Genomic DNA, 23,198 nt, shown 5'->3' with positions numbered 1-23,198 from the left:
AAATGCAGGAGATACATTTATAGTCATACAGAACCACACAATCTTTCCCAACATTTGTGTCATCTTTTCATATGGTTATCATTTGGCAGGAGGAGAATTCAGGGGCCTGTAGCACGGTGTGGCCACATGGGTGACAGCTGGAGCTCTCAGGGTCTCTGATGGAGTGCTTTGCTAGACGCTTCTTTCTCATTATGGACAGATGGCTTCCATTAGCAACTAGCCCCCTTTATTATCCTTTACCCTAAAGTGTTCCCACCAGGCTCTGTTTTCATTTATAATGTGCTTGTGTCATCTGTGGAACAGCGTAGCAGTATATCAAAGCAGAATTCGTTTCAAACCGGAAGCAATTTATCATTTTCTTGTGGTGGTGAGACTCGAGTTCCATTATGGTTACAGTCTTCAGAGGACATGGAAAAATGCTCCAAAGGTAGAGTGACTCAAAACCTCTGCTTCTTTTTGTCGAAAACCTCTGCTCATAGATTTTCCTTATTCCGTTTATACTCCAGGTGAATTTATATTCTCCCTCTAGACTGGTCTATGTTCCCTGTCAGATTTGGCTTATGAAGATCTGTGCTCGTTATAAACAAAAGACACTCAGAGTTTCATGTCTTCCCTTGGGGGTGTGTGCGAGTAGGTTTCCTTTTCTGTGCTTTAAGCAGCGATGCCCAGTTTCCACATAGACTGCTAAATCACAGAATCACAGAATTTTGGCTTAAGTGCCAAAAATGATTCTGATACGCATCCAAGAACTTACAAATCACTGTTTAGAGGTGAGTGGGTGAATCAAATGGAGATTCCTCACCAAACAGGTGTTCTCTACTCTGGCTGCACATTAGAATTGCAAGAGAGCTTTTAAAATGCCAGGATACCCATGCTCAGGCCCCTCTCCCAGAGAATCCCTTTAAGTTAGTGCGGGGTGGGGCCCTGGCATCACTAGTTTTTCACAGTTCCCAAACTGATTCTGGTAAGGCGCCACTCTTGCCATAAGGAAGCTCAGTGCTCTCAACCTTAGTGAAGAATCACCTATGGAACTAAAAAAGAAGTCATCAGTGAGGTTGGGACTATTCTGACTTAATTAACCAGGGATGAGACTTTGACATAGGTAATTTTAAGAACCTCACCAGTTGATTTTTAAAACATAGCCATGATTAAGAACCACTGTCAGAGAAAGATGCCTGAAAATTGCATTTTTCTCTGTTGAATGCAGATAGGATCACATCTGGGGCCATGAAATGTTGCCCTCGATAAATATGAGCAATAAAAGAACTCTGCATTTATCAACTTATTTAACTCAACTGTCCTGTGAGCTCACAATATCATTATCCCCTCATGGACTGTAGCCTGGCAGGCTCCTGTCTATGGGATTTTTCAGGCAAGAATAGTAGAGTGAGTTGCCATTTCCTACTCCAGGGGATCTTCCCAAGTGTTGAACCCGCATCTCGTGCATCTCCTGCATTGGCAGGTGGATTCTTCAGCACTAGTGCCACCCGGGAAGCCTGTAAGGAAACTGAGGCACAGAGAAGTTATGTAATTTGGCCACGATTCAGTTTGTTAAGTACATTCAAACTGAGGCAGCCTGGTTCTCTAGATCTATGCCCTTAACCACAAGTCTACTGCCCCTCCTATAAAAACGGAAGTAAAATTTCCTAGCTTTACATATGTAAAAACAAATATAGATAGATGAGAAAAATAGCCGGCTCTAGTACAGTGAAGGTTGAACGCAAGACAAGGGGCTCTTACTTCTCCTCTTGTTTTCCCCCTGCAGACCTGGCACACTGTCATGCCTACCTGGTGGAGATGAGCCAGCTTCTGCAAAATATGGACATCCTGCATCGGACATATTCGGCACCAGCTATCAATGCCATCCAGGTCAGCCAGAGCCCATTTCTGTTTGCCTGCTGGCACTCTTAGGCTTTCCTCTCTCCTCCCAGCCTTTCACTAACAGGGAAGTTTTCTGGCTGGTTGCTTCAGCCAAATTCAAGGGGATGGAGTTGGTCACTCTGGTGTGTGTCTTTCCCTGTTGGTTTGGTGCATCTTACTGTCTGTGCTCTCTTTCCTGTTTTAAAACAAAGGGTGGAGCTTTTGAAAGTCCCAAAAAGGAAAAAAGATCACACAGGAGGTGGCGGTCCAGAGCTCTTGGCAAAGACGCTAAAGGAACGCTGCAGGTAACCCTTGCTTTCCCCTCCAGGCTGGTTTCCTCAGGGACACATGCTGGGGGCCCATGGAAAAATGACTATGCTGTAGTTACTCTCAGATACCCTGTGCAGAGACAGGAATTCAATCACTTGGGTTTTCTGAATGCTAAAATAAGCATGTCATGCATATTGAGTAAAGGAAAAATGGGATGCAGTTGGAGCGACTGCAGTCACTTCTAGGGCTTTGGTTTCCCCTTCTTTACTGCTTAGCCTGCCTGCTCTCTTCGTACTGGGGTGTGCACCTTGATTTGTGGCTGCTGTGGTTGTGTGCCCTGTCCCACCTTTTCTGTGGCTCAGTGCACTCACCATCCCGCCGAGCCCACTGGCCAGAGTCTTCTGGAGCAGGACATTGTATAGACTGTCTCTTCTCTCCAACCTTCCCATCTCCCATCAGAAGTTCACTGCATAACACTAACTGCTGACTTTCCCAATGCACAGCTAAGCCAAGATTTGCAGCTCAGTCATTATATATTAAATTGCAGCATTATTAGGGTCAAAATAAATCAGGAACTTACAGAAACTGTTACACTCTTATGTAACTCTGGTTTAAAGCACTTTATGGATTGAATTGAAATACTTTCAAAGCAAAGAGAGATTTGTGTTCAAAACATCTGAGAAGGTGATTTGTTTTGTAGAAGCACCACGTGCTAATAAAGAAAACATTTTTAAACCTACTCCATGAACTATTAATATTAGCAACCTAGATCCTGGGTGATTATCGCAAGGAGGAAGGAATTGAATATAAATGAGAAAGAGTCTGGCCACTTTAGCTGTCATTTTAAACCTATCGCTTTAAAGTTATGATCATCTCCAATTAAAAATGTGATTTCTCACTCACTTATATTTCATAAGAAGCCAATGGAAGTTGCCATGGCAAGTGTTTCCCTGAGTTTTCATATTGAAATTTATCACTCAATTAAAAAAAAATGTTCTGTAGAATGTTCTTCTTTTCTACTTTCCAATCTTAGAAACAAGTGAATAGTCTAAGCAATTCACATCTAAAAAGTAATATCTCCCTTTGGTGTCACTTCAGGTACCTAAGCCTTTTTCTGGCCCAATAAGACTGCATTCCTCCAATCCTAATTTGTCTACACTAGATTTTGGAGAAGAGAAAAATTATTCTGATGGCTCTGAAACCTCATCAGAGTTTTCTAAAATGCAAGAGGATCTGTGTCATATTGCCCATAAAGGTAAATGAGTTTTCTTTCTTTTTTGTGTTTTTTTCTTCCAGTGTGTTTGATGAAAATACTATGTGCTTGTCTGAATGTGGGAAAGTCCTTGGAGAAGGGACTCTTAGTTGGTTCATTTTCTGCTCTATTAGGATTTCAGTTCAGTTCAGTTCAGTTGCTCAGTCATATCCGACTCTTTGCGACCCCATGAATTGCAGCACGCCAGGCCTCCCTGTCCATCACCAACTCCCGGAGTTCACCCAAACTCATGTCCATCAAGTCGGTGATGCCATCCAGCAATCTCATCCTCTGTCGTCCCCTTCTCCTCCTGCCCCCAATCCTTCCCAGCATCAGAGTCTTTTCCAATGAATCAACTCTTCACATGAGGTGGCCAAAGTATTGGAGTTTCAGCTTTAGCATCAGTCCTTCCAAAGAACACCCAGAACTGATCTCCTTTAGGATGGACTGGTTGGATCTCCTTGCAGTCCAAGGGACTCTCAAGAGTCTTCTCCAACCCCACAGTTCAAAAGCGTCAATTCTTCGGCGCTCAGCTTTCTTCACAGTCCAACTCTCGCATCCATACATGACCACTGGAAAAACCATAGCCTTGACTAGATGGACCTTTGTTGGCAAAGTAATGTTTCTGCTTTTGAATATGCTATCTAGGTTGGTCATAACTTTCCTTCCAAGGAGGATTTCAGGCAATCTAATTTTTATTTTTTGTTTATTCTGTTGGTAATAGGGAGTGTATTGGCAAAAGTCTCTCTTTAACTTATAGGGAAGATGGTGAGAGCCTTAGGAATACTTTAAAGGCTGAGCAATTTATATGAGAGTGATGAGAATGTAAATTGGTACTTTTCTGGAAGGCAATGTTACATCATGTTTCAACTTTTAAAAAAAACTATCTGTTCAGCAGTTCTACTTTCAAGAATTCATTCATAGGAGTTAACTTAAAAGTTATCCAACGACATGTGCTTCCATGGTGGCTCAGTGGTAAAGAATCCACCTGCCAATGCAGGAGACGCAGATTTGATCCCTAGTCTGGGAAGATCTCATATGCTGCAGAGCACCTAAGCCCATGCACCACAACTATTGAGCCTGTGCTCTAGAGCCCTGGAACTGCAACTGTTGAGCCCACGTGCTGCAACAACTGAAGCCAGAGCGCCCTTGAGCCTGTGCTCTGCCACAAGAGAAGCCACTCCAGTGAGAAGCCTGTGCACTGCAATGAAGAGCAGCCCTTGCTCATCGCAAATACAGAAAAGCTCACATAGCAATGAAGTCCCAGCACAGCCAAAAATAAAGAAATTAAATTAAATTAAAAAAAAAATTACCCAAAGAAGTCCATTGTAGCATTGTTTATATCAAAAATTAGATTTTTCAATATCATTTGTTGTTTAGTCGCTAAGTTGTGTCCAACTTTTTTGTGATCCCATGGATGGTAGCCCACCAGGTTTCTCTGTCCATGGGATTTCTCGGACAAGCATACTAGAGCAGGTTGCCATTTCCTTTTTTCAGGGAATCTTCCCTACCCAGGGATTGAACCCATGGCTCTTGCATGTGACAGATTCTTTACCACTGAGCCATCAGGGAAGCCCTTCCATATCATTAGGAAAATGCAAATCCAAACCATGATGAGACATTATTATGTACCGTTAGAATAGCTAAAATTAAAAAAAAGTACAGACAGCTGATGAGGATACAGAGAAACCGGATCTCTCATATATTGCTAGTGACAATGCAAGATGGTACAGCCATTCTGGAGAATAGTTTGGCAGTTTTCTATAAAACCAACATGCGCTTCAAATACAACCCAATGTTCACATTCCTAGGCATTTATCCCAAAGAAATAAATGTAAACTTAAGTCCACTCAAAATCCTATACACAAATGTTCACAGCAGATGTATTAGCCAAAGACTGAAACAACCCAAATATCCTTCAGCAGACGAGTGGTTAAACAAAAGGTGATATATCCATACAACAGAACACTGTTCCTCACTACTCAGCAACAAAAAGGAGTTACCTGGATACAGGCCACTGTGGACGTGTTCTCAAGCACAACATGCTGACCCAAAATAGCCAATCTCAAAAGGTGTCCTAGTGTGTGCTTACACTTATTAACACTCTTGAAGTGATCCATGTTTAGAAATGGAAAAGTGACTGGTGGTTACACGAGTCAGGAACAAGGAAGAGAAAAAGAGGGAAAGTATGATTATGAAGGCTGGTAGTAAGATCTATCCTGATTTTGGTGGCGAGTCCATGAATCTACACATACGATAAAATTGCACTGACTGGTACTTATACCCATATCCACAAGTGAGAGCCTTGTCAAACTTGCAAAATCAGAATCAGAGCTGCAGGTTATACCAACATCCATTTCGTGGCTTAGATGTAGCGCCAACGTTATGTAAGATGTTACCACTGTGGGAAACTGGAGGTAGGGCACCCAGGGCTTCTCTGTACTGTTGTTGCAACTTCCTGTGAAATTTCAGAATAGAAAGTTTTTTAAAAAAAAAATTAGAAATAACCCAAATGCCTGACAGTAAAGAGATTAGATTTTTAAACTGCAGTGTAATCATATAATAGAATACTTAACAGCTACAATAATAATAATATCATCTACCTTATATCGAACACGTCTTGCCAGGTGTTTGCTAATAAGAAATTAACATGCAATGTTTCTTGAATTCATACCACGGAGTAGGTATGACTGTAACCTCTTATCAGTGTACAGATAAGAAATCTGAGATTTAGAGAAGGCAAAGAACTTTGTGAGGGTTCCAGGGGAGAAAGTAGCCAAACAGACTTGAACCCTAACTTGCCTGACCCCGAGTCTGTGCTTCTCACCTGCTGTCTCACTGCCCTCAAAGATAGAGTTAGCCAGGGTTATTTTTATAGGTATTGGAAGATACACACAGTTCAGTTCAGTCACTCAGTTGTATCCGACTCTTTGTGACCCCATGGACTGCAGTAGCAAAAAATACAAGGCATGATCCTGTTTTTTGGGGAAAATATATTAATCTGATATATATAGGCATATTAAAAAACCTGGAAGGATATATATACCAGTGTTTTAGTGATGGAGACTCATTTGAGTTCAGTCGCTCAGTCGTGTCCAACTCTTTGTGACCCCATGAATTGCAGCATGCCAAGCCTCCCTGTCCATCACCAACTCCTGGAGTTTACTCAAACTCACGTCCATTGAGTTGGTGATGTTCCATGTCCAGTTCTGTTCTAACTGTTGCTTCCTGACCTGCATATAGGTTTCTCAAGAGGCAGGTCAGGTGGCCATCTCATCCTCTGTCATGCCCTTCTCCTCCTGCCCCCAATCCCTCCAAGCATCAGAGTCTTTTCCAATGAATCAACTCTTCACATCAGGTGGCCAAAGTATTGGAGTTTCAGCTTTAGCATCAGTCCTTCCAAAGGACACCCAGGACTGATCTCCTTTAGAATGGACTGGTTGGATCTCCTTGCAGTCCAAGGAACTCTCAAGAGTCTTCTCCAACACCACAGTTCAAAAGCATCAATTCCTCGGTGCTCAGCTTTCTTCACAGTCCAACTCTCACATCCATACATGACCACTGGAAAAACCATAGCCTTGACTAGACGGACCTTTGTTGGCAAAGTAATATCTTTGCTTTTCAATATGCTATCTAGGTTGGTCATGATTTTCCTTCCAAGGAGTAAGCTTCTTTTAATTTCATAGCTGCAATCACCATCTGCAATGATCTTGGAGCCCCAAAAAATAAAGTCTGACACTGTTTCCACTGTTTACCCATCTATTTGCCATGAAGTCATAGGACCAGATGCCATGACCTTAGTTTTCTGAATGTTGAGTTTGAAGCCAACTTTTTCACTCTCCTCTTTCACTTTCATCAAGAGGCGTTTTAGTTCCTCTTCACTTTCTGCCATAAGGGTGGTGTCATCTGCATATCTGAGGTTATTGTTATTTCTCCCGGCAATCTTGATTCCAGCTTATGCTTCTTGCAGCTCAGCCTTTCTCATGATTACTCTGCATAGAAGTTAAATAAGCAGGGTGACAATATACAGCCTTGATGTACTCCTTTTCCTATTTGGAACCAGTCTGTTGTTCAGTGTCCAGTTCTAACTGTTGCTTCCTGACCTGCATATAGGTTTCTCAAGAGGCAGGTCAGGTGGTCTGGTATTCCCATCTCTTTCAGAATTTTCCACAGTTTATTGTGATCCACACAGTCAAAGGCTTTGGCTTAGTCTATAAAGCAGAAATAGATGTTTTTCTGGAACTCTCTTGCTTTTTTGAAGATCCAGCAGATGTTGGCAATTTGATCCCTCGTTCCTCTGCCTTTTCTAAAACCAGCTTGAACATCTAGAATTTCACAGTTCTCGTATTGCTGAAGCCTGGCTTGGAGAATTTTGAGCATTACTTTACTAGCGTGTGCTGCTGCTGCTGCTAAGTCGCTTCAGTCGTGTCCGACTCTGTGCGACCCCATAGATGGCAGCCCACCAGGCTCCCCCGTCCCTGGGATTCTCCAGGCAAGAACACTGGAGTGGGTTGCCATTTCCTTCTCCAATGCATGAAAGTGAAAAAATAAAGTGAAATCGCTCAATCGTGTCCGACTCCTAGCGACCCCATGGACTGCAGCCCACCAGGGCCCTCCATCCATGGGATTTTCCAGGCAAGAGTACTGGAGTGGGGTGCCATTGCCTTCTGATGAGTGCAATTGTGCAGTAGTTTGAGCATTCTTTGTATTATCTTCTTTCTGCTTTTTAAAACATTTTTCATATATTATTATTTTTTAAAGGAGAAAATGAGTTAAAAATTGTTAAATGGGAGGACAGTGCTTGAAATAAGAGAAGACATTTCCTTTTTCCTCTTACCGCCCCGATTTTCCTTCCTTTATATCACTGATTCCTTTCCCTCTTTCCTTACCTTCTAAGTCTAAAATGTGTTGGTTATGAGGAAACCATTTCATGCTCTTTACAAATTCCCACTTCAGACTCTTGTCCAAGCGACCATTAGAACTTTGTCCATGTTTCGTGGTGCAGTTGTATGATTTATCTATAAAATGGGAAGAATTACCTGGCCCAACCCCTTTAAAGATCTTCATGCACCCTACTGTGTGTTCTCTGGACCCCTTGTAATCAGATTGTTTCATTTTAGGTTGTGTGGGAGGGAATTTGTATACACAATGCCATTACTTTTTACTAATATGAGCTGTCCTTTTAAAAATGAGAAGATAATGTCTCCCTGCAGGAGAGAACAAGCTTAATTTTACCTACCTTGAAGAAGCTGCTTCCTCAGCAGGACAGCAGTTGCTATACTGACTGGATACACTGGTCCCATCCTCCAGCCCGTGGGCCCGACCTCATGCAAGGTCATGGGCATCAGCCAGCTGCTCTGTCTTTCGGGCTTTGTGAAAACCAGCTGGCTGCAGGATTTGTGCTCTGAGAAAAGGCCCAGGAGCACCTATTCAACTTTAGCCTGAGCCCCACGGGCTTGCAGATAGCAAATTCTACAAGCAGCCCAGCAAGTGTAGTTTCATTCCTGTGGTTTTAGTGTTCTTGCCCAGACTGGAAGATCTCAGGGAGTTGCATTTATACAGGTTGTAACTCAGAGACCTCACAAAAGGAAGACAGTTTTCAGGTTCCCTCTGTGTCCTGTGACCTTGCTTGCTTTCTCACTTCCATTCATACTTTTGAAGCATCTTGACCTTTCTTCCTTTGTAAGCCTGGTTTTGTTACTGACAATTTTTATTGTACTTTTTTAGCTGTATCACTAATCTATTGACTGTGATTTCAAAACAGCTGAACTCAAGGCAAGAATTCCACTGGTGTTGTAAATAATCTGTATTACCTACTTTTTCTTCAACGTGTTAAATGCATCTGAATTCTCCCTGTTTCATAGAAGTTGGATCAGGTGGTAGAAAATCAATATACACCCATCCTAAAAAGTGTTTGTAGTATATTGTAGACTATAAGTTTGATTTTATGGTGTGTCATTGGTTCATGTGTCTGGCTTTGTGTCTGTGTTCACACACACACAAACAAATCAGAGAACAACGTGTACTAAAATCTAAAAGTGTAAATAATTTGCCTTACAAATATTAGCTTGTGTGTGTGTATGTGTGTGTGCATGCACACTCAGTTGTGTCTAACTCTTTGTGATTCCATGGACTGTAGCCCACCAGGCTTTTCTGTCCTTGGAATTTTACATATACCAAAATGTAGTTCATGGAACACATTGCCCATAAAAACACTTTAAAAAACAAAATTCCATGGGTTAGAATGTTTGCAAAACATTGCTGACTATAATCTGCTGTGCATTTACACCAGAAACAGTAAATATTAAAGACCCTGAGAAGTCCTGCAGCAGGGAAATCTGTTAGCTTTGTTTAACTTAATGATTTAAGGATTTTCAATGTTATTATGGAAATTCTTCCTCCTCCCCAAACTGCTATCAGCTATTGCCAGTCTGGAGCTAAACTTCCTGAGAAACACATCAGCAAACAATGCAAATAGTAAGCGTCTTTGGAGCTAACCCTCTATACCAGCTAAGTCAGAAAACTTGCATTAGACTAAGCCACCTCTGTTCCTGACTAGCTGTGGGACTTACACCTCACTGATTAATCTCTCTGGATCTCAGTTGCCTCATCTGTTAAATGTCCTGAAATAGTCGTTCTGACTCTTTGGGCTCTCAAAAATTCTATAATTGTCTTCTGTGAATAATTGTTTTTCACTGAATGGAAATTATTCTTACTATTGCTTATTGTTACAATGAGATTTTATGGAAAAATTGTTCTACTAGTAGCAGAAGCAGAAATGGTGAGCAGATTTAAGATGGGAAAGCATGAATTAGTATAGGACTGGGGTCAGGGTGTTCCAAACACAAGTAGGTAATCACATTCTGCCTTGGAAAGGAAAAAAAAATGAAGTATTTAAAATACATCTCTTGCAACCTGTGAAAGGTATTTGCAATGAGAGAAATCTTCATTTACAAATATAAAGGCTAAAAGTAGAACAAAATTAAACTCTGTTAGATTATTTGATGTTATTTTGTTCCTGGATTCTTTTCCTGGGTTGAGTTTTCATTGAGAGGTCATTTGTTAACTGTTTTGAGCTTATGGAAGCATTGAATAAAAGCCAAATATGTCATAATGGTATCATTTTCAAAGATTAAAAGCTAAAAAATATACATGAAGCCAGTTCATTTATCAAGCATAATTTAGAATTTAGCATAAAAATCTGCCAAGCAACTGCAGTCATGTAATTTATCAGTAAATAAGTAATCAAATTACCTAATATAACTAAATGAAAGAACTGTTTGTGTAGAAGATGGACTCGGAAGTGTTTTAAAACTATGGATGTCCTGTGTAGTTTGAGAATTAAGAGAAACAAGATTACAGATGAGATCATCTTAGATATTTTAGATGTTAACATCTCCCACATGCTAGATGATGCAGCCAAAAGAAAAACAAATAAGAATTCACCAAAATGTAGTTTTCATTAGAAAGAAAGAAAAAGGAGTCCTACTGTAGGTTGGGTGCTATATAATAATGTGCTTTCTCATTTTCCTCAAAGCCCTTTTGAGATATGGGCATTATCCACACACACAGATGTGGAAACCAAGGATTTGTCCAAAATCTAAATAGCAACTATGTGATAAGTGGTAGGATTTCAGTTCACCTTTCTTTCATTGCACAATATCTTTCCCTTGTACCACACTGCTTCTGTAGAGCTGTGTCCATGGTATTCTTAACTGTCTTCTTCAAGAGGATTTTCTTTTCTAGTGTAGAGAAACTGGAGCATATTAAATAGAGCACAGGCAGTTAGGAGTATAGGTGTCCTTTAGCACCACCTTTCACCATCCAAACATGCCAACTCTGCTCTCACTGTCTAAGTCAATAAAAGAACGACGTGGAAGCCCATGGAAATGGGAAAGATAGTGATCATATGGGGCTTCCCTGGTGGCTTGGAGGAGACCTGGGTTCACTCCCTGGGTTGGGAAGAACCCCTGGAGGAAGGCATGGCCACCCATTCCAGTATTCTTGCCTGGAGAATTCCACAGACAGAGGAGCCTAGTGGGCTGCAGTCCATAGCGTTGCAAAGAGTCGGATGCGACTTGAACGACTAAGCATGCAACTGATCATACGATGCTTATGGTGCTTCGATCTGTCCAAAGCTCAGCCTATGTCCCACTCTCTTAGTACAGAGAGAGTGTTTGAGAAAATGGCTAAAGACAGTCTGGGAAAGAGGTATAATTCCTTTCGATATTCAGACGCTCCGTGAAAGAGGAAGTAGTTCTTTTTGCCAATGAGACACTGAGGTGAACATTAACTTAGAAAAAGGATGGACTTTCTTAACACAAAAAGAGTCTAAGAACAAAAGTGGATGGCTTTAGGGGACAGCAGATGCTCCAAGCATGAGCCCAAATGCTATTTGGCAAGAAGGTTTAGAGGTGAGAGGAGCTGGTCATTCTATGCAGCAGGGGGCCTTAGTGATTCTTCGTAGCTCTGAGCATCTAAAACTGTCTATATGGCTTTGTTTATGATTAGATACCCATGGATGTGATCCACTCATTAGATCTTTCTATTTTTTTTAACTTTTGATTTGTCTATAGTATCCTATTAGAAATTAACACTTCTGCCACAGAAAATATTTCTGACCTCTGGGATCCTGTGTCTTTAGTAGTTAATGTAAATATGGTCTCCCATGATCAGCCTCTAACCATTGCTCTGTGTGTGCTGGATCATTAGAGTGCTGTAAAGGACTATTTTATTGTTCTCTGAGTGGGTCTAAATAGTCATTTAAGAAATTTAGTGCCTGATTTGGTCCCCTGAGCCCCCTTTTCAGGTGGTTTAGAAAGCACTTAAGACTTTAAGTATAGTGACTGTGTGAGTTATTTTCTGCTTGTCTTATGCCCTCAACAGTCTTGTCAGCTGTACATTTTGAGCCGAAGTGTATATTCTGATTAAAAAATTTTAATAGTAATCTTCTATAAGTGAAAGTTGCTTGATTATGTCCGATTCTGCAACCCCACGGAGTGTAGCCCACCAGGCTCATCTGTCCATGGGATTCTGCAGGCAAGAATACTGGAGTGGGTAGCCATTCCCTTCTCCTGGGGATCTTCCCAACCCAGGGATTCAACCTGGGTCTCCTGCATTACAAGCAGATTCTTTACCATCTGAGCCATCAGGGAAGCCCTAATCTTCTAGCTTGGTTGAATACCTTGTTTTATGCCGGCCACCTGAAAGCCAGAGGAATTGATTTGTTAAAGTGACAACCAGCTGGGTGCCACGTCTATGCAATAAACATGACGGTGAAAAAAAATTTTTGTACTTATGTGAATTGACAGATATTAACTAGACTTATTCTGTTGATCATTTAGAAATGTATACAAATATTGAATCATTATGTTGTATACCGAAACCAGTATAATGTTTTATGAAAAGAATTATAATAATAAACTAAGGAAACTTACCAAGAAATAACAGTGAAGAGATGTTTCCCCAAGGACCCACTCAGATGGTCGTGGGGATCCTGTGGGGTTGCCAGGGATGGGATGCGCATCTAATAGAACCTAAAGTGCAGTTTGTGAGTTAGCTGCTGGGCTGGTTGCTCACCAGCTAAGAGCTTCCCCTACTCCTAATGCTCAACAGATTCTAGTTAGTCTCTCATTCATAGAACTTATATACCCTGTGTGCATTTATTTATAAATGATGTCCCAGCAAGAGACTCAGATATCTAAAAACTGCTGCCCGTATTTCAAAAGACTGCAGTTATCATCACTTTCATCCTTGTATGTTTCTTTTATTACCATCACTATTATTATTTCAGTATCATTTATTATGTATTATATATGATGCTTTAGGTTAAGTGCTTTAGCTTACTTAATCCCCATAATGATCTTATGAAGTAAATGCAATTATTGTCCCTATTTACAAGGGAGGAAACTGGGGTCCAGGTGCAGTGTATCCTTGTAAGAAGTCTTACAGTGAATAAGTGTTGGATCTGGGAAGAACCCAGTGCTGCCGCTGGAGCCCACACTATTGCTGGCTCTATTGTGCTGGCCATTATTTTGCTCAATGGTGTTGTTTAAATCAAAGAGCTAAACTTGTTCCATAGACACTATTAGAAAAATTGGTACCTATTGACCCCATCTTTGGTCACCAGAAGCATCATATATTAATAATGTGTTTGCATTTAAATAAATTGCTTATTTGTCCTGTGATTTTGTGAAGAAGCTCTGAGTCTGGGTAAACACCACAACCTCAGATAAGTTCAGGGACGGCCTACTGAGAGAGGTTCAGTTGTCTGCATGGCTGTGGAGTGAAGGGAGCAAGTCAGTCATGCATGTTTAATTTCTGTGATACTGAATTGGCCACTCCTAAGTAGCAGTGCCTCTAAAAATGCAGCCGCCAGAGAATTTAGTAGTATGCCAGGCCATTAGAGAAGAAGTATGTATCAGCCTCTTCCCTCTTCCTGCCTTTCTAAAACAATATAGAATAAAGGAGATTGGAAAGATAATATTCAAATGTGATTTCCATGATCAATAATTCAGATGACAGTTGCATTATTCCTTGGAGGTAACTTGGAGATCAGTCCTGGGTGTTCATTGGAAGGACTGATGCTGAAGCTGAAACTACAATACTTTGGCCACCTCATGCAAAGAGTTGACTCACTGGAAAAGACCCTGATGCTGGAAGGGATTGGGGGCAGGAGGAGAAGGGGACGACAGAGGATGAGATGGCTGGATGGCATTACCGACTCAATGGACCTGAGTTTGAGTTAACTCCGAGAGTTGGTGATGGACAGAGAGGCCTGGCGTCCTGTGATTCATGGCGTCGCGAAGAGTCGGACACAACTTAGCCACTGAACTGAACTGAACTTGTACATTATTTAATCAAAACTTGGTGTATTTTTTACTGTACCTAAAAACAGTTTTAAAAACTTTAGTTCAGGCATCTGAGTGCCAAATAACACTGAGCTTTCACTGGACCTAAATGCTCACTCAAGTGAACCAAGTGCTGAATGCCAGGTTGAGAGGCAGGGAATTCCTGGGTCAGGCAGGTGAAAAGACTAATAAGGAAAAGGGTAGTTAACACCTTTTGGGAAATAATTTCAAACTTACAGGCAAGGTGCAAGAATAATTAAAAAACTCGGGTATCTTTACCCAAGTTCTCCATTTTTAATATTGTGCCACATTTATCTGTTTCTACACACACGCACACACACACAAACACAACCGTACATACACATGCAGATATGTGTGCATTTGTTTATTTTTTTGATCCATGTGAAAATAGGATCCATACATCGTCTTTTTTTAATTAATTAATTTTTTTTCGTCGTCTTTTTTTTAATGCATTTATACTATCATGTATATTTCCTAAGAATAAGGATATTCTGTTCCTTAACCACAGTTTAGTTATGAAACTCAGGAAATTTAGCATCAAAATAGTACTTTTACCTATTCTGCCTTTCATATTCAAATGTCAATTATAGCAATATCCCTTTCCCCTTCAGTACAGAATCTAGTCTGTAGTCATAGATTGCATTTAACTATCATACCTCTTTAGTCTTCTTTAATTGGGAACAGTTTCTGAGTTTTTCTTTTCTTTGATGAAATGACACTTTTGAAGAATACAGGCCAATTTTAAAAAATAGAATGGTCCTCATTCTAGGGTTGTCTGATGTTTCATCATGATCAGATTCAGATGGCCCATCCTTGGGCTGGTGTTCAACAAAATTAACACTGTGTCTTTTTCAGGGTATCACACAAAGTCCCAAGATACACAAAGTCTATCTGATTCTCACTAGTGATTACTTTTGGACAACAAATTAAAGTGCTGTCTCGTTTCTCCTCTGCCTTGTTACCATTTTCCTTCTGACATCCCAATAAGTTGTGTTTGCAGACATTTCCAGTCATTAGGAATACAAACAAAACTAAATGTTGATAATTGAAACGTATAGTCCTTTCAACTGTCAAAATATATTGGTAACAGGTCATAACGGAATTTCTGTGGATAGGGACTTTGGAATTGACAAATGTGTGTAATTTTCAAAATTTTAATAGATCTTATTTTCTAGAGTAGTTTCAGGTTCACAGCAAACTGAGCAAGAAGTTTGGTGTTCCCATACCCACTCCCCCACACACGCATACACAACCTTGTTCACTATCAACATCCCACCAGAGCGGTCCATTTCTTGAGCATCAGTAAACCTACACTGAAACATCATTATCACCATAAGCCCATGGTTTACATTAGGGTTCACTTTTGGTGTTGTACATTTCAGATGTATTTTTTAAAGCCACAATAGGGTACATTTGCTGAACGGGAAATATTCATGACTGTTACTTTTCTAAATTCTTTTATAAGAATTCTCTGTTTCTTGTTTATAATTATGCCTCTTCCTTTATTCTTTTTTATAATGATTATATCTTTATAGTCTACTTCACTTTAAGGTCAGCTTTTAATACCATATCAACGGAGAGAGAGAAACTGAAGCAACTGATGGAGCAGGATGTTTCTGCCTCCCCCTCTGCCCAGGTCCTTGGTCTGAAGCATGCTCTGTCATCCGTAAGTTACACCTCTGTGTCACAGCAAAGCCTGGCAGTGTGTCTGGGCTCATGAACTTTTTATGTTTTCCATCGCCATGGTTGTGTTGAAAATTCATGAGAAAACCAAACACATTATCCAAATTATATTCTAACCTTTCATCAGCTTATTCTGCTTATTCTAAACACCAAAGCTGAGCCTACTCCAAATCTTAGTAGCAAATATTTCATTGAGCATTAGATACTCTGTTTGGTTTCCTCCTATTTATCTTGAGTTTTCTGTTTTTGTAAAGCTTTTGTTACATGTTTGTCTTACAGACATTTGTTTGTTAATGCTTACAAAGTCTGATGGTTTGCAGATTTCCATACCTAAGATTTCACAAGCTTTGACTGATTTTCCAAATTGATAGATACAGGCAGCAGAGTGAAATTTTGAATTCACACTCTTCTCTACAGCCCAGGGTTAATCTGGTTTACCTGTTTACAGCCTATCTCTTTCAAAGACAGGCAAGTGATTTGATTTGATAGTACAAACATTTAGGTCCCACCTGCTCCCCGCTGTGGGCACAAAGAGATGAGTCATAAGGAGTGTCAGGCAGTCACTGTGCCTGCTTAATAAACAGAAAAATCACTGCCAAGCCTCAAATGTTTTCCAGTGAGCCAGCCTGTCATTCACGCTCTCTCCTTTTTCCCCCATTGATTGCAGTTTTATTTCTCAGAACTGGGCTGCATTGAAGTGCAGTGTCCTGGTGTTCTATTTTGAATAGCTGACAGTATCTGATTGTTCACTCTAAATCTTTCAAAAGCTGGAGAACTTTTCAAAGAACATACTTACTTGCTCCTATGCTTTACTTCTATGTAGAATCCTTACTATGAAAAGAGAGAGTGTGTGCATACACAATTACCTTCTGAAGTGATACTGAACTTTCTATGTAGGGTCAGGTAGGGGATATGAATTTTAGGTGAATTTAGATGAATTCTTGTTTTCAGAAGCTAACTCAAGCAATGAGAGAACTAGAAAATACCCACTTATGCTTTCTATTCATCATGTTACCGAGAGAAGTAAAGTGATACTTTTGGTATAATGTTAATTGTTAATACATTAACATTGGTACGTATTGTCATTGTAAGGTACTTAAAGGTGTATTCACTCAGTTGAACATTCCCAGTATGTTATCTTGGAAAGAAATAGAAAATAACATGGATTTACTCCATGTTTAGAGTCTTAATGTTGTCAGCTGAGAGGTAGAAACACCCCCTTTTGGATTGTACTGGACAGTCAGTCACACACAGTCTGCTACTTTGGTTTGAGAGAAGCAGGGTGGTTCTTTACTTTTTTTTTAAGTTTATTTTTTAGTGGTAAAAAGCACTTCTTTATTCATTTGTGTCATTTCTTTGTGGCCCAGCCACCCAATGGAATATTATTCATCAATAAAAAGAAATGAGCTCTCAAGCCATGCAAGATATGAGTGAATCATAAATGGATATTGCTCATTGGAATAAGCCAGCCTGAAAAGACTATGTACTGATCCATTCATATGATATTCTGGAAAAGCAAACATACAGAGATAATAAACAGATTACTGGTTGCCAGGGTAGAGGGGAAAGCATTTCTTATTGTTCCAAGTAGGTTGGCTTTTAGTGCATTTAGAAGGTACCTCTGATGGGCTTCCCAACGGCCCTTTCACTGTGGTCTGCCTCTTCCCTGCCCTCCTCCTGTGTGAGGTCCAGCTTCATCTTGTTAATCTGCTGGTCTGGTAGAGGCCATGAGACCCACTTGGCCCTGGCGTCCCTGGCCACAGTCATTAGAAAGTTGAGATAAAACAGAATGATCATTAACTTCTTTTTTTGTCTTGGATTCCTGATTAGATTCAAGGCTTGTTTTTTAAAAATAAAAATTTGAGAGTTATCTCAGGGCTATCAGAATGAATCTGTGTTGAATGTACAACCTTTGTGTGTGATTTTTTTTTTTCCTGCCTGTGGCTCACAAAAGAAAGAGAAGCTACTAAAATAGCATATTTTTCAGGCTATCTGGAGAGTCTGGCCACTGTGTAAGATGCCAGCAACATATTGGCCAAAGTGAGTGCCCCATAGAGGTTTTTAAATGTAGTTGTGTGCTTTAAGACACATTTACTCAGTGTTTCCTAAATGACCCTTCAGAATTTCCAAATAATCCATTCCAACTGTGGATACTAAAAAATAAAGCCAAAATTCTTGTTTGAGATCCAGGCAGTGGGTGAGATATGAACACTCTTCTGTGCTCTCAGCAGGTATACCCTATGGGCCCTGATGGATGGGAAAAGGCTCTGAGCTTCTCAGAAGAAAGTCAGGAAGGCAGATGGACAGGATGGACAGATGTACAGGCGCCTGGGAAACTGATTGTGGGAGTGGGTAGAAGACAGTCAGGTGAAGTTGTCCCTTTCAAAGACAGATCATTTGAAGGATGCTGGTCATGAAGCATAGGGGAGACCAGCATGAAGGAAAACACCTTCCTTTACCTTCCTAGTTGGGAGGATGGGCAGGGGACTCAGACCTGCCCAGGGAGAAGAAGTAAAAGAGGTCCAGGTGGGCTGACAAGAGCTCACAATCCCTTCCCAGGGCCCTGGTGCTTAGCCCCCATCCAGGTAAGTGAGCTCTCTCTCTCTCATTTTTTTTTTAATAGACTATCTTAGTCATGAAGAATGAACGTAAAACAATCAATACGTATGTTGTAAAACAGTAAAATTAATCCTCTGCAAAATCTTACTTCTCAGCACACTTTCTAAGACCCCACTCAACCAGTGTGACGGAACATTAAAATATGGCCAGTCACATGGAGGTGAGAGCGGCGTTTTTATTACAGATGAGAAAGGAGCTTGGAATCTTTAGGGGGAGCTGTTCAAAGAGACTGAAGGCAGCTGAGGAGGAGGAGGGGCCAAGAAACCAAGAGCAATAAGGGCTTATAGGTGTGTGTGATTTCCTTCTCCACTGAAAGAAAAGCCTTACTAACCCTTACTTTCATCCCTGGAAATGAGAGTCGAGAAGGGTCTGCATTCCCAGTGTTTAATAGCTTGTATCTGCCAGGCACCAGTATCCTGTTGGATAACATTCAAGAAAGAAGTCCAGGAGGTGCCCCCGTGAGGGCTCCTCCACACTGGGCTTACTGCTGTGCTTTTGGAAACATCCATTGATTAACAGAGCCCCACTATTTTTAACGTGTTCCAGGCCCTAGCACAAAACACAGATCTTAAAGAACGCTTATGCAGAATCCATGCCGAGTCTCTGCTCCTCGACCTCCCTGCTGCTGCCAAGTCGGGTGACGGTCTGGCAGAGGTGGGTAAGGTTCTCCTCCGGTAATGTCGCCCCGCCCTGCTCCCACACGATGCCGTCTCTCCCTCCCTGAAGCCTCCCTGCTGCCCTGGGAGGGGTGCTCCCCTCATCATGATGGCTGCAGTTCCCAAGGCCTCCTTGAAAGTACGCTGCCAAACTGCATTTCTAAACTGCTTTTTTCCCCCTAGAATGTTTCTTCCCTTTCTATTTCTTTACCCCATTATCCTCCTAAGGATCACGCTTTTCTCTTGATAGGAGTGGGAGTCCCACTGGAGTGGGGACTAAGAGACAAATATTTTCTCCTGTTACTTCTGAATAAACCTCACTTTCTCCTACCGATAGAATCCTAGCTCCCCCTCTGAGAACCTCTCTCCGCTTTCTTTATGACTGTTTCCTTCTCCATTTCCTGTGTTTGTTTTTTTTTTTTTTTTAAATACAGCTGTACCCTTTGGTGGGGGGAAATATTACAATTGAAGTGTCTTGGTCAGTTTATAGTATGTTAAAAATATGTTTTCTCAAGACTTGGGATTTTATCCAAAATATTCTTTGAATATGCTTAAAATGAGAAAGTTCAGAAAAATCCAAGTGGATGACTTGAAAAAAAAAATCAGTACAAAAGGGTAGTGAAAGTCAAAATAGTTTTTAGCCATCTCTTATATGCCTGCCTCAATTGTGCTAAATATTTCATTAACAAGTGGATTAGACTGAGCCCATAAAAAATAAGGAAGTTCAGAAACAAGGGTTGTAAATTTTTTAAAGGAGTTTCTATGTTTAATACATCTTCCTTCTTTTTCTGTTCGCAAAGAAAACAAACCCTGACACAATACCTTTACTTCTTGCAATGTTGTTGTGTTGGGTGATGGGCAGATAAGATGCTGGAATCAATCAGACCAAGAAGTTCAGACATCTACCTCCATGTGAAGCACAGGCTATGCCCTGACCTAATGGGAACCCCTTCTCATGAGGGTGGTACTCTCTCTCCTCAGGGCTGGCAGGCTTCTTCTGAGTTACACATCTGAGATACACACCGGTGATTGACCGTGAGATTCCTCTACATCTTCACTGCCCCCAAGAGATCTTTTCAATCACTTTTTAGCCCAGACTTAAATTGAGTCTCCGCCAGGACAGAGCACTGAAATGTTATCTGCAGGGGCCTTCATTTCAGGCCTGGGCAAAGAAACATGCTCACCAGCTAGGTTCTCTTCTGAATAAATCTGTGGATTGGCTGAAGCAGGGCTCAGTCATGGTGGCCTACTGTTACTGAAGGTGGCTTGGTGCCGAACACCATGGCACTCTGGTGTTTGGTACCTGTTTCCAGGCAGCATCAGTTCAGTTCAGTTCAGTCACTCAGTCATGTCCAACTCTTTGTGACCCCATAAACCGCAGCATGCCAGGCCTCCCTGTTCATTACCAACTGCCGGAGTCTACCCAAACCCATGTCCATCGAGTCAGTGATGCCATCCAACCATCTCATCCTCTGTCATCCCCTTCTCCTCCTGCCCCCAATCCCTCCCAGCATCAAACGAGTCAGCTCTTTGCATCAGGTGGCCAAAGTATTGGAGTTTCAGCTTCAATATCAGTCCTTCCAATGAGCAACCAGGACTGATCTCCTTTAAGATAGACTGGTTGGATCTCCTTGCAGTCCAAGGGACTCTCAAGAGTCTTCTCCAACACCACAGTTCAAAAGCATCAATTCTTCGGCATTCAGCTTTCTTTATAGTCTAACTCTCACATCCATACATGACTACTGGAAAAACCGTAGCCTTGACTAGATGGACCTTTGTGGACAAAGTACTGTCTCTGCTTTTGCATATGCTATCTGGGTTGGTCATAAGTTTCCTTCCAAGGAGTAAGTGTCTTTTAATTTCATGGCTGCAATCACCATCTGCAGTGATTTTGGAGCCCCAAAAAATAAAGTCAGCCACTGTTTTCACTGTTTGTTTCCCCATCTATTTGCCATGAAGCGATGGGACCGGATGCCATCATCTTAGTAGCATATTATCACCTAATCACATTAATTTATTTAACAAGCTGTTAAAGAGATAAATGGCAAGTTGGCCCTTGACTTATGGCTTTATTAATTTATATTCAATGTATACACCTGGGGCTATTTGCATTTGGGAAAGGAAACCAGAATCAAAGGTCTTTTTAAATGCATGTTCTTAAGTTGATCTCACAAATAATGTATCCAAAGGTTAAATACTCTTTGTTGCCTTTGAGGAGGAGCCATAACATCCTCAAGGTCATACCTTCCACAATAACCTTCTGGAGTCTTGAATTGATGGTGCAGTTGTCTCATTGATCTAGTTTCTCTCTCAGGGACTTTCTGTGGTCCATGTTTTATCCTGCTTTTCACAGAGTGACTCAGGCTGACGTTCCCAGTAAAGGAAAAGCCATTGTTGCCTTCAGGAAATAAGAGAGTGAGTAGAAGTAGCTGCCCAAAGCCTGAAAGCCAGACTCCAGTGTCCTTTCCTTGGGTAGCTTCTCAAACACTATGGGAATGACAGTCCCCACACTGGGGTCAGCCCAGAGTACTCTGTTTTTAGGCCCTCTTTCTTTCTTTGCTTCCCTTCTGTTACCTTTTCGCTGCACAAATTATTCATCTTTGGTGTTTTAAAATCGACTTGGATTCTAAAATCTCCCCTCCTATCAAAAATTATTCTCATATCCTATCAAGTACTTCTATTTAAAATTTCTGAATGTGAACATTTACTATTACCAGGTTATGAATTCTTGGGTTATTTTATATTATTTTAAATTCCAAATGAAAGGCCAAGTGACTTTGGGGATAGTATCCTACTACATCTAAAGTCTATTTAAGAGACCAAATAAGCAAGAACTTGAAAGAAAAGTGTAAAACAAGAGGAAATGTGATTCTTTTAACCGCCTGTTTGCTATATTCCACATGCACTTGAACTCATTCTCTCATAAAATCTTAATCATGACTCTATGAGATAGGTGATGCTAGTTTCATTTTAGAGACAGGGGAACTAAAGCCCAGAGAGGTTAAATAACTTCTTCCAGGGCCAGTTCAATTCAGTTGCTCAGTCGTGTCTGACTCTTTGTGACCCTATGAATCGCAGCACGCCAGGCCTCCCTGTCCATCACCAACTCCCAGAGTTCACCCAGACTCACGTCCATCAAGTCAGTGATGGCATCCAGCCATCTCATCCTCTGTTGTCCCCTTCTCCTTCTGCCCCCAATCCCTCCCAGCATCAGGGTCTTTTTCAGTGATTCAACTCTTTGCATGAGGTGGCCAAAGTACTGGAGTTTCAGCTTTAGCGTCATTCCTTCCAAGGAACACCCAGGGCTGATCTCCTTTAGAATGGACTGGTTGGATCTCCTTGCAATCCAAGGGACTCTCAAGAGTCTTCTCCAACACCACAGTTCTTCCAGGGTACACAGCGAGTAAAGGGTAGAGCTGGGATGTAAGTCCAGTTCTATGAGTCCCAAGCACTTGTCTCCTCAGCAGCACCATACTGCTGTGTGGCGAGGAAAGACAGGCCCAGCCCCCAAGTAAAACACATGGTAAAGCTCCAGTAGTGAAAATATGGCAGTACTGGGGTAAGAGTGGGACAGAATAACTATTTCAGGCATAGCACCATTTTATATAAAAAAAGAATGAAATAAATTTATGATAGAAGGCTCAAAAATCAATAGGAAAGAGATGAATTTTTCAATAAGTTAGGCTGACACAGCTTGAAAGCAGTTTAATCTTTCCATTGCAGCCTAAAATAAATCACTAGTGAATCAGAGTTAAATTCAAACTGAAAAATATTGATTTAAATGTTTATCAAATGGCTGGAGTAGGGAGGATGTCCTAAATGTGGGAGCAACAGAAAAAATTACCAAATCATGTTGATGAGATTTGGATTTTTTTTTTTTTTTAAGGACAAGAAGTGGTGTGTGTGAAAAAATTAGTCAAATAATAGACTAGGAACAACTGTTTTCAGTGAAAAATGACAGACTTAAATAATACTAAACAGGTGGTA

General features: G+C 41.0%; 1 protein-coding gene across 8 annotated transcripts in view; it reads left to right on the top strand.

Moving 5' to 3' along the window:
- The window catches only part of OSBPL3 (oxysterol binding protein like 3), a 199,669-nt gene that overhangs the window by 124,694 nt on the left and 51,777 nt on the right, over positions 1–23,198 (top strand). For 4 of the 8 annotated variants that reach the window (XM_086396287.1, XM_086396290.1, XM_086396288.1 and 1 more), the window contains 6 exons: positions 304–427; positions 1,766–1,869; positions 2,073–2,165; positions 3,229–3,385; positions 15,789–15,919; positions 19,102–19,209. In XM_086396287.1, the coding sequence (XP_086252413.1) occupies positions 304–427; positions 1,766–1,869; positions 2,073–2,165; positions 3,229–3,385; positions 15,789–15,919; positions 19,102–19,209 (717 nt within the window). The remainder of the gene's footprint in view (positions 1–303; positions 428–1,765; positions 1,870–2,072; positions 2,166–3,228; positions 3,386–15,788; positions 15,920–19,101; positions 19,210–23,198) is intronic. The other 4 variants (XM_086396293.1, XM_086396294.1, XM_086396291.1 and 1 more) reach the window with 3 other exon arrangements.

Source organism: Bos grunniens, chromosome 4 (assembly GCF_055505025.1).
Source record: "Bos grunniens cultivar Pamir isolate PY7600 chromosome 4, Bosgru_T2T1.0, whole genome shotgun sequence".
In the NCBI taxonomy this organism is placed as follows: domain Eukaryota; kingdom Metazoa; phylum Chordata; class Mammalia; order Artiodactyla; family Bovidae; genus Bos; species Bos grunniens.
This window is presented reverse-complemented; position numbering and strand designations above follow the sequence as displayed.